The sequence below is a fragment of the Ustilaginoidea virens genome, chromosome 4 (assembly GCF_000687475.1).
Source record: "Ustilaginoidea virens chromosome 4, complete sequence".
Taxonomy (NCBI): domain Eukaryota; kingdom Fungi; phylum Ascomycota; class Sordariomycetes; order Hypocreales; family Clavicipitaceae; genus Ustilaginoidea; species Ustilaginoidea virens.
This window is the reverse complement of record NC_057319.1, coordinates 4238696-4261344: the sequence shown is the minus strand read 5'-3', so window position 1 is coordinate 4261344 and position 22649 is coordinate 4238696. Positions and strand designations below refer to the sequence as shown.

General features: G+C 55.1%; 8 protein-coding genes across 8 annotated transcripts; 4 read left to right on the top strand and 4 right to left on the bottom strand.

Moving 5' to 3' along the window:
• Nucleotides 1-61: 61 nt before the first annotated feature.
• Nucleotides 62-1298, top strand: UV8b_05617 (uncharacterized protein; the record flags this gene model as incomplete). The annotated part of the gene is made up of 5 exons (XM_043143114.1): nt 62-669; nt 757-830; nt 910-944; nt 1007-1194; nt 1268-1298. 5 exons carry the CDS (start codon nt 62-64, stop codon nt 1296-1298), a joined length of 936 nt encoding a protein of 311 aa, XP_042999047.1.
• A 1409-nt stretch (nt 1299-2707) lies between these two features.
• Nucleotides 2708-3626, top strand: UV8b_05616 (uncharacterized protein; the record flags this gene model as incomplete). Its single annotated transcript, XM_043143113.1, has 2 exons — nt 2708-2952; nt 3122-3626. The coding sequence occupies 2 exons, from the start codon at nt 2708-2710 to the stop codon at nt 3624-3626; spliced, it is 750 nt and encodes a 249-aa protein (XP_042999046.1).
• An 810-nt stretch (nt 3627-4436) lies between these two features.
• Nucleotides 4437-6631, bottom strand: UV8b_05615 (uncharacterized protein; the record flags this gene model as incomplete). The annotated part of the gene is made up of 6 exons (XM_043143112.1): nt 4437-4882; nt 5028-5366; nt 5550-6104; nt 6216-6335; nt 6420-6485; nt 6571-6631. 6 exons carry the CDS (start codon nt 6629-6631, stop codon nt 4437-4439), a joined length of 1587 nt encoding a protein of 528 aa, XP_042999045.1.
• A 2817-nt stretch (nt 6632-9448) lies between these two features.
• On the top strand, nt 9449-11612 carry UV8b_05614 (uncharacterized protein; the record flags this gene model as incomplete). The annotated part of the gene is made up of 4 exons (XM_043143111.1): nt 9449-9869; nt 9954-10336; nt 10408-11072; nt 11141-11612. The coding sequence occupies 4 exons, from the start codon at nt 9449-9451 to the stop codon at nt 11610-11612; spliced, it is 1941 nt and encodes a 646-aa protein (XP_042999044.1).
• A 942-nt stretch (nt 11613-12554) lies between these two features.
• Nucleotides 12555-15094, top strand: UV8b_05613 (uncharacterized protein; the record flags this gene model as incomplete). The annotated part of the gene is made up of 8 exons (XM_043143110.1): nt 12555-12600; nt 12663-12768; nt 12824-12950; nt 13014-13119; nt 13184-13488; nt 13600-13967; nt 14030-14382; nt 14454-15094. The coding sequence occupies 8 exons, from the start codon at nt 12555-12557 to the stop codon at nt 15092-15094; spliced, it is 2052 nt and encodes a 683-aa protein (XP_042999043.1).
• Nucleotides 15095-15804: 710 nt separating this feature from the next.
• Nucleotides 15805-18337, bottom strand: UV8b_05612 (uncharacterized protein; the record flags this gene model as incomplete). The annotated part of the gene is made up of 2 exons (XM_043143109.1): nt 15805-16677; nt 16778-18337. 2 exons carry the CDS (start codon nt 18335-18337, stop codon nt 15805-15807), a joined length of 2433 nt encoding a protein of 810 aa, XP_042999042.1.
• A 660-nt stretch (nt 18338-18997) lies between these two features.
• Nucleotides 18998-20977, bottom strand: UV8b_05611 (uncharacterized protein; the record flags this gene model as incomplete). Its single annotated transcript, XM_043143108.1, has 3 exons — nt 18998-19125; nt 19291-20670; nt 20809-20977. The coding sequence occupies 3 exons, from the start codon at nt 20975-20977 to the stop codon at nt 18998-19000; spliced, it is 1677 nt and encodes a 558-aa protein (XP_042999041.1).
• Nucleotides 20978-21312: 335 nt separating this feature from the next.
• On the bottom strand, nt 21313-22275 carry UV8b_05610 (uncharacterized protein; the record flags this gene model as incomplete). The annotated part of the gene is made up of 1 exon (XM_043143107.1): nt 21313-22275. The coding sequence occupies one exon, from the start codon at nt 22273-22275 to the stop codon at nt 21313-21315; it is 963 nt and encodes a 320-aa protein (XP_042999040.1).
• Between the last annotated feature and the right edge of the window lie 374 nt (nt 22276-22649).

The window sequence follows — 22649 nt, the reverse complement described above, 5'->3', positions numbered from 1 at the left end:
ACTTAGGTACCTACCTATTAAGTACCTAAGGTAGGTAGGTACTTGCATGCGCTTGGTCACAATGGGACGGCCTGGTCACGCTTCCAACATTGAAACATTTACCTCGGTCCCCCATGACCTCTTGGACTTGCTAACAGCCCACCTGCCCTACTCTCTCACGCTCCTCCGCCGACTGCAATCCGCTGCGTACAAGAACTTGACCAAGTCCGACGCTCGAGTGATTCTCTCACCCGTGAGAGCGGCTGTCATGCATGGATCGTCGAGGCTACAGCATTTCTGCGTGGCTTACGCCGAGTTTTCTGCCGGACCCGAGACACAAATGTTTATGTATTCCTCCATGGAGCCTGAAAGCGCTGATGTCAAGGACCCGGCGCATGAAGAGAATATCATGAGTGTTGTTGGCGGCTTAGTTCGTCTACGGAAAGAGTACGATGGAAGACTAGTGTACGGGCATGGTTTGTTACTTGGAAGCTTGCACTCCCGAGTTTGCAAGATTCTCATCAAGCACAGACGGGTGGAAATGCGGCCCACGGGGAATTATGAAAAATTTCTGTTTAGGATGGAGAATGTCCCGGAGCCTCGGGAGATTCCAAAGGAAATGCATTGGGGAAAGGCTTCCTTGGAAGACTGTGGGCTCGTGGCCTCGAGGGCAGCTGTTCCCAGACTGCCGTATGTATGACTTGCTTCATTGACCCAGACGACGCTACTCCATTACTGGGTGCTGAAGAAGACTGACTTTTCTGCGGCGAATTTTAGCCAGAGTTTAGTGAAACTCCCGGGCCTGATGCTTAAGCTTCAGGACGAGACGCCCATTTGCTGGGCCTTTATCGGTGCGTCATGCTCTCTAAAAGCACAAGCCATCATATCGCGAACTGACTATTTTTTATTTCTACTTTTTCTGTTTCAAAGATCTCGACGGCTCGTTGATCAGTGTACACTGCGAAGTAGGTCAACTCTAATGGCATGAAATTATGCGGAAACACCAAGTCGCTAAGTGAAATGGTAGGAAGGGTATCGGAGAAGAGGACTTGCAAAGACGTTGGCAGCCAAGCTTCTTCGCCAAGCCGTACAAGCTTATTCAGACGACATGTTTGCAGGTTCCGATTGGTTTTCGGCAGATGTATCTCCAGATAATCGGCAAAGTCATGCATTATGCCTGAGTCTCAATGGAACACCGCGCTGGTCAGTCTCGTGGTAAGTGAACAGGCGCTGCTGGGGCTCGGTATGCAGGGCGACGGACGCGTCTTGATAACATTTTTGTATTCAGGGTCTTTCTAGATGTGACGGAACCAGTCTAGGGTTTGGCGCCCTCGGCTCCATGGCAAGAATCGGAGGATGCGTCATGCGTGGTTTCATGACGTGGCCAAGGAGGAGCGCAAAGCAAAGTCTTCGCATCGCGGACAAATCTCAGCAGAGGCACGGCTGGTTAGGATTGGACTGTAGGTCGTAATGACGCCCTGGTAGATTGTCGGTTGGATTCATTCCATTCCATCTATCTACATACACGTGCGTGTGTATATATCTCCTCTTCGTCTCTACTTTATGCGGTCAACTCACTGGGATGCGCAATCTCACCGAGGAGAAACTTAGTACTACTGCCAAAGAGCTATGCTTTGCGCCGGCCTGCCGATTGGCTATTGCAAGCAAACGCATTAACAAGTACGGAGTAGTCTCTTCTCACTGCGCGGTGTTGGCGCTATACTGCTTAAGGCTAGCTGGCCAGCCCTCAGGATATTTAATGTAGTTCCGCGGTATGCATATATTCTTCCTTTGGTCCAAATTCTTGGCGTCAAAGGTGCTTAATTGGAGGCAATGGTTAAACTAAAACTAATGAGCCTGTCAGGGACGGACTTTAAATCGCTCAAAAACGCGCTGCTTTTGTCAGCAATGCATTGACACCAGACCTTACCCGGCCGAGTGGCTGTCCCGGGGCTTTGGAGGCTGCCAGCACAGCACAGCACGGCACGGCACAGCACAGCACAGCACGGCACGGCACAGCACAGCACAGCACAGCACTGCACTGTAACTCTGGGTGCCAGCAGGATATGTGCTCTGCTGGTGGATTCATCAATGTATCCATCGAGTCTTTCTGTTCGAGTCTGGTTTGACCAAAACCCTGCCGGCCACGGATCAAGACTCGTTTCAACGACTACCCGGGGAAAGCATGAAGTTGATGTAATTCTTCCGACATGAGCAGCCGGAATCCGAAATCCCACGGGATTCTGAAACACCCCGTCAGCCAGAGGCCTTGTGGGAATACAATCTATGAACACTTTCAAGGTGCCCTATAAGAGATGATGGGTTCAATGGACTACTGCAAGACATCATACCCTTGCCTCTCAGTGGAAAATCTATAAGCTATTCCCCGCAGGCATGACATGAATTGATGAGAAAAAATCCTCGCGTGTCCTTCTTACCCCGCGAACAAGGTTTCAATCAAGCCTTGGTTTCAGGGGAGAACTGAAGTAACGAACCGAGGCAGAGGGGCTGGCAGATTATCAAAAAGGGACCGAGATGAATCTGTCACGGTGAAACAGCAAATCAATCGCGGGCAGGGAAAGATTATTTAATACCGGAGACGGTTTCCCGCGACACACGCCAACTCCAGCTTCGCGTTCCTGTTTTCAAAGGCGAAGGGCAGCTGCCATCTCATACATGACAGGTTCATACCAGGCCAAGGTCCTCCTTTGCGTCTTGACAGCAGATCATGCGTCTTGAGGCTATTCTCGCGCTTCAGCTTGGGGCCGGCGGCATCTTGGCTGCGCCGTCTCCCGCGCCTCGCCTTGCTGAGCGCGCCATTCAGGGTGGTTACCGCCACGGCTACTATTACTCCTTCTGGAGAGACTACCAAGACGTGGTGTATAAAAACGGCGATTCTGGAAGTTACGAGGTCTCTTGGTCATCCGGCGGCAACTTTGTCGCTGGAGTGGGCAGAAATCCGGGCACATCAGGGTATGAAACATGCATCATCCCGAACAAGGATCTCTTAAGCACCAGTCTCTCCTCCTCAGCACAGAACCTACGCACCAAATCTTCCTCCTTTTCTCCCGTTGCACGCAAAGACGGACACATTGCTTACTTTTGGGGGCGGTGGGGGGGGGATGCCCAACGAACAAAACAGTGCAATCTCGTACTCGGCCAACTTCACCTCCGACGGCACCAGCTACTTGTCTCTATACGGCTGGACCAAGGGTGAACACGTCAGGGAATACTACATTTTGGAAAACTTCGGTAAATACAACCCGGCGAAAGGGGCTAAGAAAATGGGTGAATTCGAGTCCGATGGATCCGTCTACGACGTCTATCAGGCATTGCGTGTGAACGCCCCTTCCATCAAGGGCACCAGAACCTTTCCGCAGTACTGGTCAGTCCGACGCGAAAAGTCTAGCAGCGGAAAAGTCACGATTGGAAACCACTTCAATGCTTGGAAGTCGATGGGCATGCCACTCGGTACGCATGATTATCAGATTGTTGCGACAGAGGGACTTTATAGCCAGGGACATGCGGCTGTCCAGATACAATTAGAGGAGGATGGGGAGGCGGGTGGCGACGAAGGAGGAGAGAAACCACCGCCGTGCCACGACGGCGATGACGGCGACGACGGCAACGGTGACTGTTGTCAATAACACCGATCAGCATCTCCCCACGACCGTGACTGTGTCTGTATAAAGGACTTGTTCATGGCCGGCTGCTCAAAGCAAGCTGGAAGAGAAGCACGAAGCAGGAGGTAATTTCCCGCTTTTCTCAATCTTTATCCCCACCCTTTCCTTTCTTTCTTCTTTTTTTTTTTTTTTGTCTTTTTTTTCCCCCGATTGCTTTCTCCTTCTTTTCTTTTCATTGCATATATTTCAGGGTACATTGTGAATGAGGAAAGGAATGAAACAGGAAAAAAGACAAGACTTTTTCTTTGCTCGGGGTTCAAGGATGACAGACATGCTCGTTAGAAGGTTATCGCATAGACATGGAATGGGTCTGGTGTACACGTGGGTGCGGATGTCGTGCAGATTGTCTGCGTATGGCGACGACAAAAGGGGAAATCCAGGGGAAATGGACGGTACCGGATGGCATGGGTCCTTTCCAGCTTGAAACCTAAAAGTAGTGCGGCATGGAGCGATTTTGATCAAGGTTTCAAACCAGGAACATGGAAATGCCTTGCAGACGGATGAAACGTCTTGGCAGGGGGTTCTAGAGTCTAGACCGCAAACCACTCAACTGTCAATGCAGCGGTACCATGCTTTCTTTACATTATCCCCGTCTCCAATTTCTTCAGCGGTTCTCCCGCGCTGTACGTAGTTGTCCCCATTTTCGGAAAGTTGAAGCTGGCTTCTTGAGACGGAACGTCTCATCTGGCCCGACCGTTCGGGTTGGATGTGCAACACTGTGGGAATGGAAAACGGGAACAGGCATATGACCATTTCCATCGCTCGACAGGCCTTCTATGTCAGGTACAAGTCCGCCAGATACTGCTGCGCTTCCAGCTTGTCTCGGCCGACAAACCCAATGTACATGTCGGGTCGGACGACAACAAAGTACGCTTGGTCCCCCGCAACCCAATCAGCAATGTACCGGCGGTCTCGACCGGTGGCAGAAGCAGTGGCAGCAGAAGCAGTGGCAGAACCAGAATCAGCTCTCGCTGCCGTAGACGGTGCGACGCGGTAGATCTCTGCCACATGTCGGAATCCAAAGTCGGCGCTGGCGTCCTCGCCTTTTCCTACCTGCAGTACAATGTACTTGCCGTACGATGCTTCCGTGTACAACCTGGTCTCGCCGCCGTCGGCATGCGCGACGATCATGTCTGGGCATCGATTGCCTGCCTTCCACGGGCCGAGCTCTGACGCTTTCACCAGCGGTGAAGCAGATTCGCTGTACGTCACGCCCATGCCTGGCAGTTTTCATGTTTGCCACACCGGTTGGTTAGCGAAAAATCGCGCGACGAGAAAAAGGGAGGGGGGAGCAAGGGGGAGGGGGGTAAGAAGCCTCGCTCTCTCTATCCGCCCATCGTCTAGCGGGCTGGCTGGCTGCCTTACCGGTGATGTAGCCGGCATTCTTCTCGATGGTGCCCACGTACTGCTCGGCCGTGTGGACGGTATGTCGAACCAGCCGGGCTGCGACGTCAATCACGTCCCGAGCGATGCTTCGCCGTTCTGTGTCGTAGCTGCGGAGAATGGTTTCTGCAGCCCCGCGTTGCAGCTGCGGCGCGTCGCTGACGGCTGTCGCCAGGCGCCAGGCCAGGCCAAACGCATCAGACATGCCCGTGTTGAGACCTTGGCCGCCATTCACCGAGTGAACATGAGCCGCGTCCCCCGCGAGAAGGATGCGACCGGCCCCGTCTCTCGACACAAACGTCGAGGCTATCCTCTCCTTGACTGCCCATGCCGAACCGGTCAGCGGGGGCATATCACGACCAAAGCTTGCCTTTCTTTTGGCCTTTTCTTCTTCTTCTTCTTCATCTTCCTTTTCTTCCCTTTCTTCCCTTTCTTCCCCGAGTCTCATCTGGTTCATCCCCCACCCACTTTACCTCCGGCTTCTCTGGACTCTGATGGACTCACCTTCAAACGTGCTGTACCATTCCGTCTTCTTAAACTCGACACTGTGCGGGGCCAGATGCTTCTTGATTGACTCTTCAGCCAGAGCCTGGCTGACGCGGCCCTCGAGAAGAACATAGAAGCGGCACATTCCTCTTTCTCGCGGAATCCAAGACACCCGCGATTGTCCATTGTGCTCAAACGTAATGATTTCCGGGCACGCTGGGAAATCAGTGTCGATGAATGTGTCCAGTACAGCCCACAGCATCTCGGGCTTGGTGCCCGTGAACGCGGCCCCGATCTGCTTTCGGACCAAGGAGCGAGCGCCGTCGCTTCCTACGGCGTATTTGCTTCGCACTTTAAGCCCGCAATCTGTGACGACCTCGACCGAGCTCTCGTCCTCGGTGATGGAGACAACTTCTTCACCAAACCTAACCAGCCCTGCTAGTCGACTGGCCAGCATCTTCTCAATCACTGGCTGCCCAACCATGAGGAAGTTTTTGTGCAGGGCATGCTCCAGACCAACCCACCATGCATTTTGTCGTGATTTGAACTCTCCTTCCGCGAATGTAGAGCTTGCTGGGATGGAAGAAGAAGGTGAGAAAAGCGAGGAAGAAAACTGATGAAGAAGACTGAGGAAAGATCAATCCGTCCATGTGAGCGTATGAGCGTATTCAAGTCCCTACTTACTGTTGCACTTGAGACCGACGGGGAGCAGCTCGTCCAACAAATCTGCTACCTCAAGATACTGCTGCGTTCGCGCATTGAGCGCATCGGCTCTTCCTAACTCGAGTGGACCAGGCTTGGCGTCTTGGAAACCAAGTCAGTTAGTCCCAGCAGTTCTGATTTATACATGATTTCCATTCCTTTCCTTGCATCAAAACTGAATCTAACCTATAACGCAGATGGACACTCCGAGTCGGTGAAGCAAAAGGCCAGTGAAGAGACCAGTCGGTCCTCCTATCAACTGTCAGCTCGATTCCTCCGCATTTCCCTTGATAGATCAGGGTTTGTCTTGCGTTGATAACCAGGATTCAAAACATACCGCCAATGATGCAGACATCCGTCGTAAAGATGCCAACTGCCACGTCCTTGTCAGCATGCATCGTATCGTTGATGGGGAGTCTCGTTTCTTCCCCTCCCCCCCTCGCCTTTTTTTTCTAGTGCTTGCGAGGCCCCTTTCTCTTGGATGAAATATGACCATGGCCAGTTCAGCCACTATTGTGGAAGAAAGTTGGATACCCTACTCCGTACTCCCTGTATAGCCTCATCGCTCAGAACTGACTAGCGCGTACGAAGGATCAAGATTCTGGAACGTTGACACGCCCGCGTCGCACTAAATAAATCCCATGCATGGACGTTTTGCGCCACTTGTTCAAGGTTTGACGGCTCTTACTAATCATTACTCCGTCGAAAGCGCCTCTAGGCAGATAGCGGCCCCCAGGTTGACGCTGCCCCGAATCTCCTTCAATCCGAGGCCGATCTGCCAAGTACCAACCATTTGGGGCGATTTCGGGCCATCCCTCTCGCTTATCGCCGCCGGACCCGCTGTCAATGCCTGTTGTCAGCTGTTGACGATGCTTGATGCTGCTGAAAGAGCCGCTGCTTGGGACATGTCGACATCGCTATAGCGGTGCGAACAACAACGATAGCATCAATGCTACTAGCCATGCCTTAATACCGATTGTCTGAGCAATGCTACGATGATTGCGAGTTTTCCATATGCATGGGTTGCCAATACTATGGAGAACGACGGAGTTTGTTGCTCTTGGCGAGTTGCGCCGCTGTCCAAGGGCGGGCCATTGGGATCGAACCAGCTCGAAGCAGCTTTGAAGAGAGAAAAATTCCCCGACAGGTTTCATCACAGGGCTATAAGACGACTCTCTTACCAGGCCCAGAAGTAATGCGAAGACAACACATGTACAGCTTTCATCCAAACCCCCTATACAACCGCACTATCCAAGCAGGGTGCTAAGTTGGGGGGGCAGAAGACGACATCAACACACGGTGGTGCCGCGCGTAATCAACAACCTCCCATCCGCCAGCCTTTTCCGGGGCGACTCGACTCACCTGCTTTCCGGTTTCTCCTCGCCCCCATCCTTTGCTGCCCAGGATGGCGGATGATAATAACCAAGTCCCATGCAAGATCAGAGCTGCAAAACCCACATGCAGTAGCTCATTTTCGACTTACTGCAAGCACGTCAGTCTGGACTTGCATCACGATGCCACTCCAGCTTGGCGCAGCCGCTGCTGCCAGGCAATGGAAGCGGGGCCAAACGTCGAACAACCTACCTCCTAGGCCTACTTGAGCAGGTAGTGCTAGCAAATGCATGCAGCCGCGCCAACAGGCTGATGGATACGCAAAAGACTCCAACCCCGTAGAGCTTCCTCTCCTGCGTGGGGAAACAGCGGTATGTTCGGGACGTCGGACCGGTGCACAAACTGGGCAAGTCCTTGACGCAACCTCGAACAACAATCGAACGTTCTTGCGCACACGGGCTATCTTTATTTGCTGCAACAGCGACCCGAGGTTCGATCCAGAAATAATCCGAGAAAAACTAAAGAATGGTTTCAGGTGCTTGCCAGTCCAGTCGCCTGCATGCTGTGTTCCGCATGTTGCTTGGCCTAGCCACTTGAGCTCTTGGTTGGCTCATCTCACCATTTCTATGCATCATCTGGACTCGCTCTCCCTTTCTGCCCTGAAAGGTCTGCCCTGGATGGTTCGCGGTTCCGGCCAATGATGCTGATACTTGGCACACCTCCTTCTTCCGAGGAACTACAACTCGGCTCTTTTCCCGCTATTCAGTCACTGGTGACTGACCCTTGCATAGGGTCGAGAAATCCACTGCAACGTGTAGAATACCCTCGGGGGACCCATTTCGCCTCCCTGGGCCCAGCTGGTTCCTTGTGTTAGTCACAGGCTCATCCTGAGACCTCTCGCAAGCATGCCTGTGATAATATTTAGCTGTTTGACGATTGGATGACGAACTGAGCGTATAAACACACAATCCAGGCTGGCACGTGGAGGCGGTCGATTCATGGTCACCCAAGAATAGGCCTGTTCTTTGATGAGTAAGTTATTTCCCACATACTCTTGTGCGATGACTGTAAGATACGACAGGGTTTGGCCGTCGGCTTGTATCCCTATAAACCCAACAAAAGATCCGCTACTAGTAAAGGTCAATGTCGTGATCGCATCGCCGCTGAGTAAGTTCCAGCGATGCTGCTGCTGCCACTAGTAGCCGGCGTAAAGAGCAGCAGCAGCTCGTGTTGGCGGACCCTTTGGATGAGATGAGGAAAAGGCGCACACCTTCCTGATCTTTATAAGCACGCGACCACAACGGGGGCGGATACGTATGAACCCAGTCTAGGCTAGCGCATTGCGTGTCAAGGTTAGGCTGATTGTGCCGCACCTTGTCCCCGTATATCTGAGGAGGCCGCGACTTGCAGCCTCGCATCGCAAGTAACGACTACGACCAGACGGCAGCCAGTAGGGGAGGGGCTGTCGTGGGCTGTAGCGACGCGTGCTGCGGTACCTAGGTGCCTGGTTTGGTTATAGGACTGGATCCCCAATCATCCCACCGAGCACAATCCCTGCTGATTTGGCCATTATCAAGGCCTTCCTTGTCGTTACGAACTGACTGGTCCCTGGTGGGATGCTGACAGCGGTGCGGAGGAGAAAGGAGCGAGGCTGAGAAGTCGAAGAAAAAGAAGGGTTTCCAGCTGGATGTCGACAGGGCCGAGGTATAAAAAGCAGGCTCTTGACAGGGTTCGGAGTCAGCTTCTCCATGACCAGAAATGTCTTGAGAAGCATCAAAAGCGATTCACGCGTTGACAATTGAGTATATTGCTGGTGTGGCACCGATTCTTTGTTGATAGCTCATTGCATTCTCACACAACCCCCCCCTGTCGGACTCAGCAACATGTCGGTCGCTGTTTCAGAGTTCCCAAGCAGAGCAGCCGATCATCTTGGGACTTTCAGCAGGCACAATGATCCAGCCTTGTTGGACATCTCTGCTCTGGGAACCGCTGCCCAGATCTTGGGTGTCATCAATCGTTACCGCTTGCAACCATCACACGATAATCCCGCCAAGTCGGACAACGGTACTTTCAAGTTTCTGGCTACGATATATAGCCACGTACGAGCTGGGCAAGCCATCCCCATGTGCTTGCCTGCGTTCCCCTTCAAATCGCCGAACAGATCCACAAAAGTCCTCGGCAAACTTCCCGACAAGGCCGAAGAACTGGCCTTGTCTCACCTCCATGGACTTTGCATGGCCATCCGAGATGTATATGCTCCTGGCGCCACGCTCACCATCATCTCCGATGGCCTTGTATACAACGGTAAGTAAGAAGAAGACGCTCTTGCCGACGGTGTTGGGAGTTTGGCGCTCGTCGGCTGACAGAGGAAACGACCAACGCGCGCAGATTTACTTGGGGTTCCAGACAGAGATGTGTGGGCTTATGGAGAAGCTCTTCGGCAAGTTGCGGAAGCCAAGCGCTTCACTAGCATAGCGTTCTCGCGGCTGCGGGATCTCGTATCCGTACCTCTTCCCGAGCAACTTGACGAGATGACCTATGTCGCCAACGCATCCAACTTTCGCCTTGCGCTTCTAAACACCTTTGCTGACCCAAACTGGGAGTGGAAAGAGGTCAGCAAGGTCGAAGACGTCTGCCTCACTTACCGGGGATATATCAAATTTCTCGAGACCGACCTTGCAGACGTCTACCCTCTCCGAGAGGGGCGCACCAAGTCCAAGTACAAGCGGGGGGTTGAATACATTGCGAAGCACATGATGGCTCGCGGAAATGTAGGTTGAGCATTTCCCTCCTTGCCGATGCTGCCGGCGCTGCGGGACTCACCATGGTATATATATTCTAGGCATTTGCCACCGCGGTTCGACAAAGGTACAAGGACCATGTTCGTCTGTCCATTCACCAATCTACGGGCGCCACCAAGATCCCAATCAGTCTTCTTCCCACAGAAACGACCTTCACCACGCCCTGGCACTGCTCGGTGGCTTATAAGGTGGACGGTACTGTCGTGTCTGGCATGAGGGCCGACTTTGATAACGATGCGACATACGAACTCGTGACAGAAAACGGGATTCCGAGCTATTATCGCGAAAAGTCGCCTCTATTCTCTTGGGATCTTGCCCAGGGCGCTGTGAGCTTTGAGCCAATCTACCCCTGTGGGTGGATGGTTCGGCCCGCCGGTGGACCTGAACCACTTTCGACACTTTCGATCAACGACGTAGATGCCAAGAAAGTCCGCTCACTGGCCGAAGTAAACTCCCCTGTCGTCTTGCGAGGCTTCTTCGAGTCCCCAAAGAAGGAAGCGTTCATAGAAAAAGCCAAGGAGGTCGGCGAGCCACAGCCATGGAGCTTCGGTCTTCTTCTCGAGGTTAAGGATCGAGGATCAGACTCTCGAGGGTTGAACAACACCCTGAGTGCCGAACTTATGCCTTTCCACTACGATGGCCTTTTCAAGACTGCTAAAAGGGTGGACGACAATGGTGAAGAGATCCTAGCCTCTCTGCCCCCAAAGTAAGTTGCCTGGGTAATCCGCAGCGAATGGGAGGGAGTATTTCCCCGGGCTAACTATCGAACCTCAGGTTCCAGTTCTTCGCCGGCGTCACCCCGTCCCCCCCGGACTCGGGATACACCCTGTTCTCGTCATCGACGGCGGTTTTCAAGCATATCCCCAAGTGGATGACGGTGGAAGATCTCTCGTCCAAGACTTGGACGGCAGCAACGCCGTGTTTTGGCTCGGCTGTGCTAAGAGGCTTGCCACTGGTTGTGCCACACCCTACCACTGGGAGGCCGTGCCTCCGATATCACGAACCGTGGCCGCAGTCCAAAACCAAGTTTGACCCCACTCGTGTGAGCATTGACCATGAGGACGAGGCAACGAGCCAGGCCATCTGCGAGGCCATCAATTCGACACTACGTGACAGGCGCGTGGCCTACTATCATGCTTGGAAGGAGGGGGATTTGCTCCTGAGTGACAATACTTTGGCGTTGCACACTAGAAGTGCTTTCCTGTCTGGAAGTGACAGAGAGTTGTGGAGAATACATCTGGACTGAAATGGGCCGGGGGCCGATCAGTTGATCTTGGTTGCATGTTCTGGCGTAGCTTATTTGACAAATGGCAGTTTTGTTTATTTTCTGTTCTTTCTTTTATTATATCTTGTTAACGTTTTTATGTAGTGAGGGCTTGATGGTAGTGAAGCGTTCGGGATGGTGAGTCCAGATTTAGGGACTTGCAGCATGGTGTTGAACGGCGCACGGAAGACGCAATCCATCATGCTAGAGGCAGAGGGCCCAAGAGGGCGCTCCAAAGGAGACTGGGGAGTGAAACCCATGTTTTTTTTTTTTTTTTTTTTTTTTTGTCATTCCAAGCTGCCTAGTTTTATCAACTACATCATTAGAAGGTGAGTCTATTTAGTCGTCATCTTGCAACGCGGGAAGTTTCTCCACCTAGTTCCCAGTTCTTCGTTCGGGTCAAGCCTTATGGTTTCGTGCACGGCGGTGTCGCGTCTGCCAAAGGAGTGGGAATCCGAGTGCTCATTGCTGTCTGGCATCTGGGGAAAAACAGGGGTGGCTCCTGGATCGATCGTGGTGAGCTGGGCCCTGGCGGCGCCTTGCACGAGACCAAGAAGGGTTAAAGGGATGTCTTGGTGCATTGTGGTTTAGCGTTTAGCGGCTTCGACCCCGCACTGTGGACATTATCGACGGCTACACTGCAATGCCGCCGGTTATCCCCACTTGCCCGGTAGAGCCAAGAATACGTACAGTGCGGCACTCCCGAGCATACGGCCCATATACGGCCCGTCTTTACTTTCCAGCTTCTCATCCTCAACAGGCTTGCATCTACCGTTGACTATTCACAGTCTCCTTTGAGGCAGCCTACTTTATACAGGTCTTCAAAAACTGATGCACTGGAATGAGTCAAGAATTTCCTCTGTCTACAGCCTCCAGCACACAAAAGGTTTACATGACTGTCGAGCCTCACACACACCTCGCGGCATGTCAACATTCAACGGCATCGTTTCTGAATTTCCAGAAATCAGAAGTACTTTTGAATCACCTCGTCTCTTTTAACTTGTCCTTCATCTAATCTAGGCTTTTCCGCAGTCGACTTCTTTAGGAGAAACCCGGACCAGCTGCCACCATTAGCCTGCTTCTTGAGCCATGTCCACAGCGACCACCTGGCTGGTCTCGACGCTCTGCGATCCCCCTTGTAAGTCATGACCTCTTGCCATTCATCTGGCGGCTCTTTCTTCTGATTCACGCAGTGTTTACTGCTCCCTTGCCACAAGAGAGATTTTGCTGCGTCTGGAAAGGTTCCCCTGCAGAATCAACCACGCAAGGGGAATCGTTGAAGCCCGGCAGCAAACTTATAAGCATCTGCGCAAGGTTCTGGTAAATGCAATGCTTCAACGACTACGTCTCTCAGATGTCGTCTTGCTGAGTTCTTTTGCGCAGAAAGCACTTCCTTTGGAGGCTCCGACGAGGCTACAGTTGCGCCCGGGATACGAAATTCAAGTCACACTCTTTGATGCCAACCACTGCCCCGGCTCTACCATGTTTCGTAAGTCATGAGCGCCTTGTGTACTAGAGCAACCCCTCACGCGTATATAACTCGAGCCTTTCAGTTATCGAAGGCCAGGGGAAAGCGGTGCTGTATACCGGGGACGTTCGCGCTGAGCAATGGTTTGTCTCCTCGATTGCGCGGAATCCAGCGATTCTTGAGTACTCGTCCGGCTTGAAAAGACTAGATAAGATGTACCTGGATACTTCATGCCTCGAAGACGTCCCATTCCAGACAAAGTCTGAAGGTATTGTTGACCTTTTGACGAAAGTAATCAAGTATCCTCCAAACACAGTCTTTCACTTTTCCTTTTGGACGTTTGGATACGAGGAGGTTTGGGTTGCGCTGTCCAAAGCTCTCGATTCTCCTGTAAGTTCTCACCTTACTCTGCTTCGAATTTTTCTAAAAGAAAAAAATTAAAACAAAATAAAAAAGAAAAGAAATTTAAATAAAAAATGCGTGTTCACCAACTACCTTTAGATTCACGTGGACCAGTACAAGTTACGAATATATCAGTCACTGAAAAGTAGAACGTCAGACGACCCGTACTCGCCAGACTTTCACCATACCGTTGGTATTGCTGCCTTGAATGGTCACATGTGTGGTAATACTCAGCATCAAGGCTGCCTCACATCAGAACAGAATGTGCGCATACATAGTTGTGAAAAGACCAATATGTGCCCCGTTGCCATGGGCCCTGACGTGGTTTCCATCCGACCAGTCGTGTGTCGCCTCCCTAGCGGACAAACAGTCGCGGAAGTGGGTGTAGGTGGAGGTGGCACGGATCTGTCTCGCGAAGCTGCCTTAAACTGGATTCCTAGCAATGACATCGAAGAGCTACTTGCCTCGTAAGTGATCGACTCTGGGCAACAAGAAAACACAGTTGCAGTCAGCTGAGAAGAACCTTCAGCCTACCCGCAAGTGGCGGAATAAACGGTCAAATGAAACAGGAGCTCGCGGTCGTGTTGAAAAACATGGCAGCCAGTGGTCGAGATCTGTCTTTGAACATGGGCATTGAGGAATTCAACGACGAACTATCTGCCGACATGACGGCTGCGCTGGAATCTCTCCTTGAACGCTTGCGCCATGAGCCAACGGGAACCGAGGCGACTCATGCCAGCCCACGAGCCGACGGGTTGCCCAGTGTGATACTATTCCCGTTTGCGAGACATTCTTCTTACCGCGAGCTGTGCCATCTCACGCAAACATTCCAGCCCAAGGACGTCTGGCCGTGTACAGTCGACCAGTGGTGGATACGCAACAGTGCGTGGCAGACCTTGATGTCGCAGTCTGATGGAACTCCGACTGACCTGAATCATGTGAGATCTTTCTAGGAGCGAGTGTTGGGTCTCTGTTCGGCAGGTATTGCTCCGAAGCCATCTTCGAATTTGACCAACAGCGAGCAGCTCTTTTCAGCCAGGAGCAAGGGGTAAGCTTCCGGCAACAACAGATACCAGACTTTGACACTCAAACCAGCGTCGGCCACGAAACAATAAGCCTGGTAAGCAGTCATGAGACAGCCAATGCTGAAAAGGGCCTGAATGAGCCTGTTTCAGAAAAGGCCGCGGGTTGTGAAGCAGGTCTGCCAGCCCCGAAGCAACTCTCCCCAAACGCTTTCCCGGCAAGGCTGTCAATATCAACCACGAACCTGCTCTCTGAAAGCGAATTGCCCACATCTGGGAATCAAGATGGGCTGGACTCTCCAGCTCAGTGGGGCGACTGCTCGGTTTCCGTGTCGCAAACGCTGTCACACAACGAGCCTGACGATCCAAGCCAGGCTCTTGCATCCCATCTCGAAGCGGATTCTCAAACCACAAACGTGTCGGAATCTTCAACCATATCCCCGGGCCATTCTTTGCTGCGCCGCGAAGCGTACAGTGTCATGGTGCGAAACAGCTCCAACGGCGACACTTGGGAACCGATATCTCTGCTCTCAACCGATGGCAATCACCAAAGCGCGGACGTGGAGTTGTGAGTGGAAAAGACTGGTTCATTTACGCCGTGCGCGGGGGGAAGTGGGGGGGATTGCTCCTCAATGTGGTGCTGTGCCAGACCGCTTCACGGCTATCTGGGTTGCATAGTGCGAGCTCCATCATATCCGCAAAGTTCATCGTCAAGCAAGAATCAAGGAAGCGGGGGAAGATGTGAAATGTGACGCCACACCAAGCGCGGCTCTACTGGAACCTCTTATGCTGTGGCAGAGCCGCAGTAGGTAAAACGGAAGCCTCCTGATTGCCCTGTGAGGTCTATCCTTTGCGTATTCAGCGTCGCCCCGCCTCACTCATGGCAGCCGTCTTCCCCGAGATGAAGTTGCCCGTTGCTCTCTCAGCACCCAGAGCTCGGTTCGGTCGTACCGAAAGCGTCTCCGCCGGCACCGACGCTGGGCCTTGACCATGCATGCATGGACAGTTCCCCCAATGTTCGGGCATATTACACCCCGGACAACAAAACAATTGGCTACTCGAAACAACGTCTGTCGAATTGAACCGGCGTCAAGTCAAAGAGACGGGCGTCAAGAGTCTACTTGGGGGGGAAAACTGCCAGTGCCACAATGAGCAGCTAGAAGGGTGGCGAGTTGGTTTCGCGCAGAAATAGGAAGTAGCAATACTAGTATAAAAGCCCTGTTTTTCTTGCAAGCTTGCAAGGGTATCAAATCATGCCGTGCTTTTCTTGCGACCATGTGCCTCATAAGCCCAACCCCAGGTTGCCCCCTCCGAGGAAAAGCCCGGCGACGGAATTGTCCCTCTCCTTCAGCAGCTGTGCGACGTCGACCCGCCCGCCGGTGATGTACCGTTCGCTGACGCCCAAGTTGACTCTTTGGCTCAGCTCGTGCCTCAGCTGGGCCTTCAGCGCCCCCATCTCGGCCTTGGACAAGGCCCTGGCCTCCTTCTCCTTGCGCCGCCGCCCGCCGCCGCGGCTGGCCCCGGCCCAGCCGCTCGCCGCGGTGGCCTCGAACTCGTCCGAGTCGTAGTCGACGCCGAGCTCCTCGGCGGCGTTGCGGAGCCAGGCGTCGTTGCTGTGGGCCTTTTCCTTGGCCAGCATGGCGTCGGTAATCTTCTTGGCCAGGTCCACGCGCGGCTTGAGGCGCGACGCGACTTTCCTGTCGACGGGCAGGCTCTCGATGACGTGCTGCTTCCTGCCGGCCGGGGCGCGCTCGGCGTGGACTTTGCCGGCGAGCCTGCGCGTGGGGAGGACCTCGTCCGGCGAGCAGAGCAGGATGCTGGCGCCGCTGCGGTCGGCGCGGGCGGTGCGCCCCGAGCGATGGATGTACGTGTCCGCGGCGCGGGGCACGTGGTAGTGGATGACCTGGTCGACTTGCTGGATGTCGAGACCGCGAGCGGCGACGTCGGTGGCGACGAGGACGGCGTGGCGGGCGGCGGCGAAGCGCTCCAGGGATCGGAGCCGCGCCTTCTGCATCATCTGCGAGTGCAGCGGCACGGCGGCCTGGTTGAGGTTCTGGAGGAGGGGCGTGATTCGGCGGACGGCGGAGATGGAGTTGGTGAAGACGAGGGTGCGGCGGCCGGGATTGAGTAGAAGAACCGTGTACAAGTACAAGTCCTGTAGATGGGGGGCTGGATTAGCAGGGTGAAAATATAATATATACATATATAAAGGGGGGGGGTGGATGGGGGGGGGGCTGCTTTTTTTACTGCTTCACCTTTTCCATGGCTCCGCATTCAATCAAGCCCTCGCAGAGGTTGTCGGCCATGCGGCTGGCAGGATTGACGTCGATGAACTTGGGTTCCCCCCGGAACCTGAGGCACTTGGTGAGGTATGCCATCTTCTCCTCCTGGCTCCCGGGCTTGGGTCCCCTGCCTTTGCCGGCCAGCTGGGTCTGCAGATCCTTGTCAAACGTGGCCGAAAAGACAAGCGTCTGCCGGTGGGCGGTGTCGCGGGCAGCATCGTCGGCAGCATCGTCGGGGTCGGAACCGTCAGAATAACCGTCGGCCGCGGGGCGGCGTCTGTCCAGGGCGCCAATGATGCTTTCTGCCTCTTTAAACTGCCCCGCCTTGAACAGCCTGTCGGCTTCGTCAATGACCAGGAACTGGATCTTGGTAAACTGCTGCTGGAGGGCGGCGTCGCCGTCCAAGACCTCCCACAGACGACCGGGCGTGCCAACGACAATGTCCGCCTTTGCCAGCTGCCTCTGCTGCTTTTGCACGCTCAGCCCGCCCGTGACGACGCAGACATGGGGCGACGCAGGCAGGCCGTCGCACACGGCCTTGATGTGGCTGCCAATCTGCTTGGCCAGCTCCCGTGTCGGGCTGAGAACCAGCGCCATGGGAGGCTTGCTCGCCTGGGGTTTCCGGTCGTCGCCGTCGTCGTCGTCGTCGTCCGACTCGGCGTGAGTTCGCTCGTTTTGCTCGAGCCACTTGTCGACAATGGGGATGCCAAAGGCCAGCGTTTTCCCCGAACCAGTCTGCGCCTTGCCAATCACATCCTCTCCCGCGATGATCTCGGGGATTGCTTGCTTCTGGATGGCGGTTGGGGCGGTGAAGCCCAGCTTTGCAATGGCGGAGACCAAGGCCGGCGACAGATTCAGCGCCATCCACTGGGCCATGTCGAGGTTGTCCGCCTCGGCGTCCTGATCCGTCATCTCCGCCAGCGCCAGAAACTCGTTCCCGCTGCCGTCTGGAGCGGGCCTCGGCGTGGTTTTGCCGGCGTCTCTCGGTGGCACCGCCTCCCTTTTCCGCGCGGCTTGGATCTTGCCCCGGTTGTTGGCCGTCTTGGCTTGCTCCTCCTCCTCCGCCTTGGCGAGGCCGCAAACCTCGCCACTCTCTGGCGGAGACTTGTCGCCCTCCAAGTCAGCTCCAGCATCGCCAGCTTTGCGGGGATGGACATCTTGGCCCTCCACAGGGCCGTCACTAAACCCTTCAAAAGAGTCTTCTTCATCTCCAGCTTCAGAAGGCGCACGCGAAAGCTCCTTTTCCTCGTCCTTCACGATGAACTGGACATTTCCACCGTTTCTGACCACGTCGACGCCCGAGATGACCTGCAGCGCGCCAAAGTCGTCCTGGCCAACTGCTTCCCAGCCAAGCGAGGAAGCGTCAAGCACCTTTCTGCCGATGGACGAGGAGGAGGCCCTGGGTTTGCTCTTTGGTTTCCCGCCCGCTGCTGCTGCTTTCGACCGTGGGCCAGTGCCGGACTCGTTCTTGTTTCGCTTCGGTGCAGGTCCGGGGGTTGGGGGGACCTTGCGCTTGCTGGAGGGAGGCAGCATCGGGTGGGTTATTTGATTGCGAGTGCTTTTCTTTAGGTCAAGGCTCGAGGTTGGATGGTTGCATTAGGTAGGTTGTGGACTTGTGACCTCGACGAGGAAGTTGCCCTTTTCTCTTCTTTTCTTCTTTTCTTCCTTTCTTTTTTTTTTTTTTTTTTTTTTTTTTTTTGGGCTGGTCAGCAGCCAGTCGGCACTTCGCGCTTGCCAAGCCGTCCCCGTCCTCGCCCCACTCTTCGTACCTGACAAAGGAACCAGACCTTTTACGGAGGACAGGGAGGCTTTCCAGCCAGCCAACTCTCAGTTGACGCTTCAGTTCACGTCAATGGCTGTCGAAAGTCAACATGTCACCAACTACGACTGCAAAGTGGCTCTCCTGGAGGCATCAGCAGTGCAGAGTCGCTGGAACGCAGACCCATCTGGTTCTCATCATCAAATGGGACGGGAGCAGACTCGGGTTGCCTCGATGCTTCCCCCGGCCGACGCCGCGTCACGGACTTCCCGTCATGGCCGCGACCACGGCTTTGTCAAGCAGCAGGCCGTGAAATGTCTACCATTTTACAGGTCATCAAGTGCCAGTGTGCGCGGCGGCACAGAAAGGCCATGGCTAGGTCCCGGACATGCTGCAGCATCCAGCCAGCTGCGGAGTGCCCACCCATCCCGATTCTATTTCTCTGCAGCCTCGTCTGTCATTGCTGTGACTTCTCTGTCTACATCCTGCAGGACTCGGTCCATTTCGGCTTCTGTTGCCTCCAAGCCCTCGGAGCTCATGAGCTTTTGATCCTTATCCTCGGCTGCCACAACCTGTTAGCCGTTGGTTTCCAACCATGCGATGCTGGCTGAGCTCTGGGTCTTGCCCCTCCGGCGGCGGGGGACTGCATCTCCATGGATACGGAATCGGACATGGGGGGGGGGGGCCAGGAGAAGAAGAAGAAAAAGCAGAAAAAGAAAATACTCACTTCGAGGTTCCACCAACAGGTTCTCTTGTACTTCGCAGTCTGTAAGAACCGAGTAGTCTCCAATAACACACCTCCTGCCCAGTATGCACTTTGTCAACTTGCATCCCTTGCCAACGACCACTCCGTCCATCAGCAAACACTGCGACAATTTGGCACCTTCCTTGATCTGACAATTGGCCCCGACGACCGACTCTTTGATGGCCGTCTTTTCCTCGACTGTCACGTTCTCTGCGATCAGACTGTCCGGCTTCGTGATTGTGGTGCGCGGTTTGACACCCTCGGGGTAGGCGACTTTCCTGGCATGTGCAAAGGGAGAAGCTGCTTCGGCCCCTACTTCTTCGACGGACTCGAGCTTGGCCAGCTGCAGAGACGTGGCCAGCAGGAGCTGGGCGTTGTCGACTCGCCTCAGGATGGGGGCATTTGCTTGTCCTTCGGAGGAGTGAAGGTAGGCGAGAATAGGGGGTACGTCGGTGGCATGCCAAGAATGGCCCGAGTCGTTCTGCCGCCTACCGTCGCCTTGCCCAAACGGCTCCGGCCCTGCTGGGGCTTCATCGCTTGGCCCTGCGGCAGAATGTTCCGCGCAGGAGGCATGGCTGGACACGCTGTCGGGGATGGAATCCTGGTCGTCGTCCGGGTTTCTGGTGCTGCAAAGCGAGGTGATGTGAAGCTTGTCGGCCAGGCCGGCTTGCCAACCAGCCTTGGCCCACCATCCGACAACGTCTTCGCCAATGCTGTCGAGCCGCTGGTTCACGTTGATAAAGTCCATGATCCACCGAGGAAATATGTAAATGTGGGCGTCTCGATGAGCAGTGTACATGCGAAGGCGAGGATGCGCCCTCAGCAAGCCGTGGCGAATAGGCAGGGACTTTTTCTCCTCCATCAGGTCGTTGAGCGAGTCGGTGGGCATCGAGTACACGAGCCTCGACAGGTTGGACAAGACGGGTCCCTTGAGGGCATCCGGTTGCGAGGGCGGCAACGGCGCCGTGGCGATGAAGTCGGTTTCTTCGCCCTTGACGGGCACGGCGGTTTTGGTGTTGTACCACACGCCGAGCCCGCCGCTGTGGCGTGTGCCGTGGCCGTCTGCGAAGCCGCCGTGGCCCACGAGATGCGCGAGACTCGCCGCTTTTATCATCCAGGCTTGCAGGAGCTTGTCGCCTCCCAGTTCGCAAACCAGGTCGCACGGTAGAACCACAAAGTCTAGCTTGACCAAGTCCCGGACCTCGGCAAGGCAAAGAATTTTCGCAGTACCCGTGTTGAAGTCCAAGTCCTTTGGCGAGACTATGTCCGGTTTGGGAAGCGGGAGGCTGGTGAGGGAGGGGTTGATGCTGAAGGCCGAGTTCATGGCGTTGGAGGCAGACGGAGGACATATCAGCGTAATATCTATTACGCATCGGTTAGGTTGATGTAAAAGGAAGGCGCTTTCTCGGGCCGCTTTTCCCAAGAGGAATATCATTGGGAGCATCACGGGAGTCCCCAAGAGGTCCCACGGCGACGTTGCTGCTTGCCCGCACGACTTACCGGTGATGCCCATGCGGTGGCAAAAGTCTATGGGATACCAGACCATGGGTCTATTGGCAATCGGCAAAAGAGCTTTTGGGCTCTCGTCCGGGTTGGAGGTAAAGGTTGGAAACGACGAGCCGGGCCCGCAGAGGATGAGCGCCTGGAGCCCGGTTGAGGGCATCGACATTGCGTGGGGCATTTCGACGGCGGCCCTGGGCCTTGGTGCTGGCCCAGAAGAGCACGCGCGGAAAAAGGGCTGGCGAGTATCGAGATGTTTTTTTTCTCTCTTTTTGGGACGAAGAAGAAGCAGAAGAAGCAGAAGAAGAAGACTGATAAAGAAGAACAAATGGCGAGTCGCGAGCGCTTCGCTGGGTGGGCGGCAAGGATGGAGATGGAGTCTCAGTCACGGTCGCAGGTGTTTTTTTTAGTGGGGCCATGTCCCCCACCCTCGGTGTAGGGTAGCCTGGGTACGTGTCCAAGGTAGCTCAGCTTTGAAGCTTTCAACACTTCCATCGTGTCGTGTCATCCATCCCTGTACAGCCCCTCGCCCTCGATCCACGCCCTCACCTCGTCGCCCACGCCGTCCAGCTCGCCAGCCCCCTCCCCCCCCCTCCTCCTCGATGCCCTCACGCTCGAGCTGCTCACCGCGCCGCCAACCCCTTCCACCAACTCCAGCCTCCTCCCCCACGCCGCATCGCCACCCATCGCTTCTAGCCCGCCCGCCCTCAAGCCCTCCACGTACGCGACCTGGTCCTGCGCCCCGCCCCACCCATCATCATCATCGTCGCCAGGCCGCATCGTCACCCGCAGCCTGGCGCGGTCGAAAAACGGCCCCAGGGCCGCCCGCATCGCCGCCCGCTGCCCCGACCTGCCGGCCTCCTCCGCGGCCGCATAGTACGCCGGGTCGAAGATCCTCACGACCGTGTCGAACCCGCACAGGAACAGGAACCGGGACGGGCCGCCGTACCGCCCGCTCCCGGCGATGCTGCTGGCTTTGGCGTGGAAAAACGCCTCGGTCGTGACGGCCAGGTCGATTTGCACGCCGCCGCCGCGGTCCCGCACGTCACCCGACGAGAGAATGTCCCTGGCGAACCCCTCCATCATGCCCAGTCGGTGGGGGAACGCTGCCGGGACCGGCTTCTTGTCGGCGTTGTTGACGGCGAGGAGGAGCATCAGCCGCGAATCCGGGGGTTCCGCGTTGAGGGCCGACGTGGCCATCTGCGCGTGGGCCACGGTGGGCGGGTTGAAGCTCGAGTCGAGGATGACGAGGGGGTTGCTGGAGCGGTTGGAGGTGACGCTGCCGCTGCCGCTGCCGTTGCTGTCGATGTTGCTGTTGCTGCCGCTGCCGCGCGTGGGCTGCGCCGACACCGTCTTCAGCACCCGGAATGCCTCGTTGGACGCCTGGACCTCTTGCAGCGCGCGTGTAAAGTACTCCAGCGTTTGCTTTCGCCTCATGGCGGCAGAGTCCCCTTCTGCCGGCTGCATGGCTGTCGAGCTTGGTGAGATTGACGAGGTGCAAAAGTCCCGAGGCCGAAAAACAAAACCCTCACTCCCAGTCTCTCCAATCGTGACTGGAGCTTGAAACCTTTTTATGTCTGCGCCACATGTCCTGGTTGCAGCCACTTTGCGGTAACCTTGGTTGGCTAGAAAGTTTAGTCTTTTGGTTATTTGATGCTACGAGCGTTTGTTTGCAATATCTGGCCTAGAGTCGAGTTCTCGGGACGAATCTGCTCTCCTCCATCCGCCAAGCCAGCATCTGTGCAGGCAGAAACCCCAAAGAAGGGGGCTGTCACTGTCACGTGCACGTGTCCCCTGCATGTATAGAGTTCTCCGCCACAGATAGCTTAGCTAGAGGAATC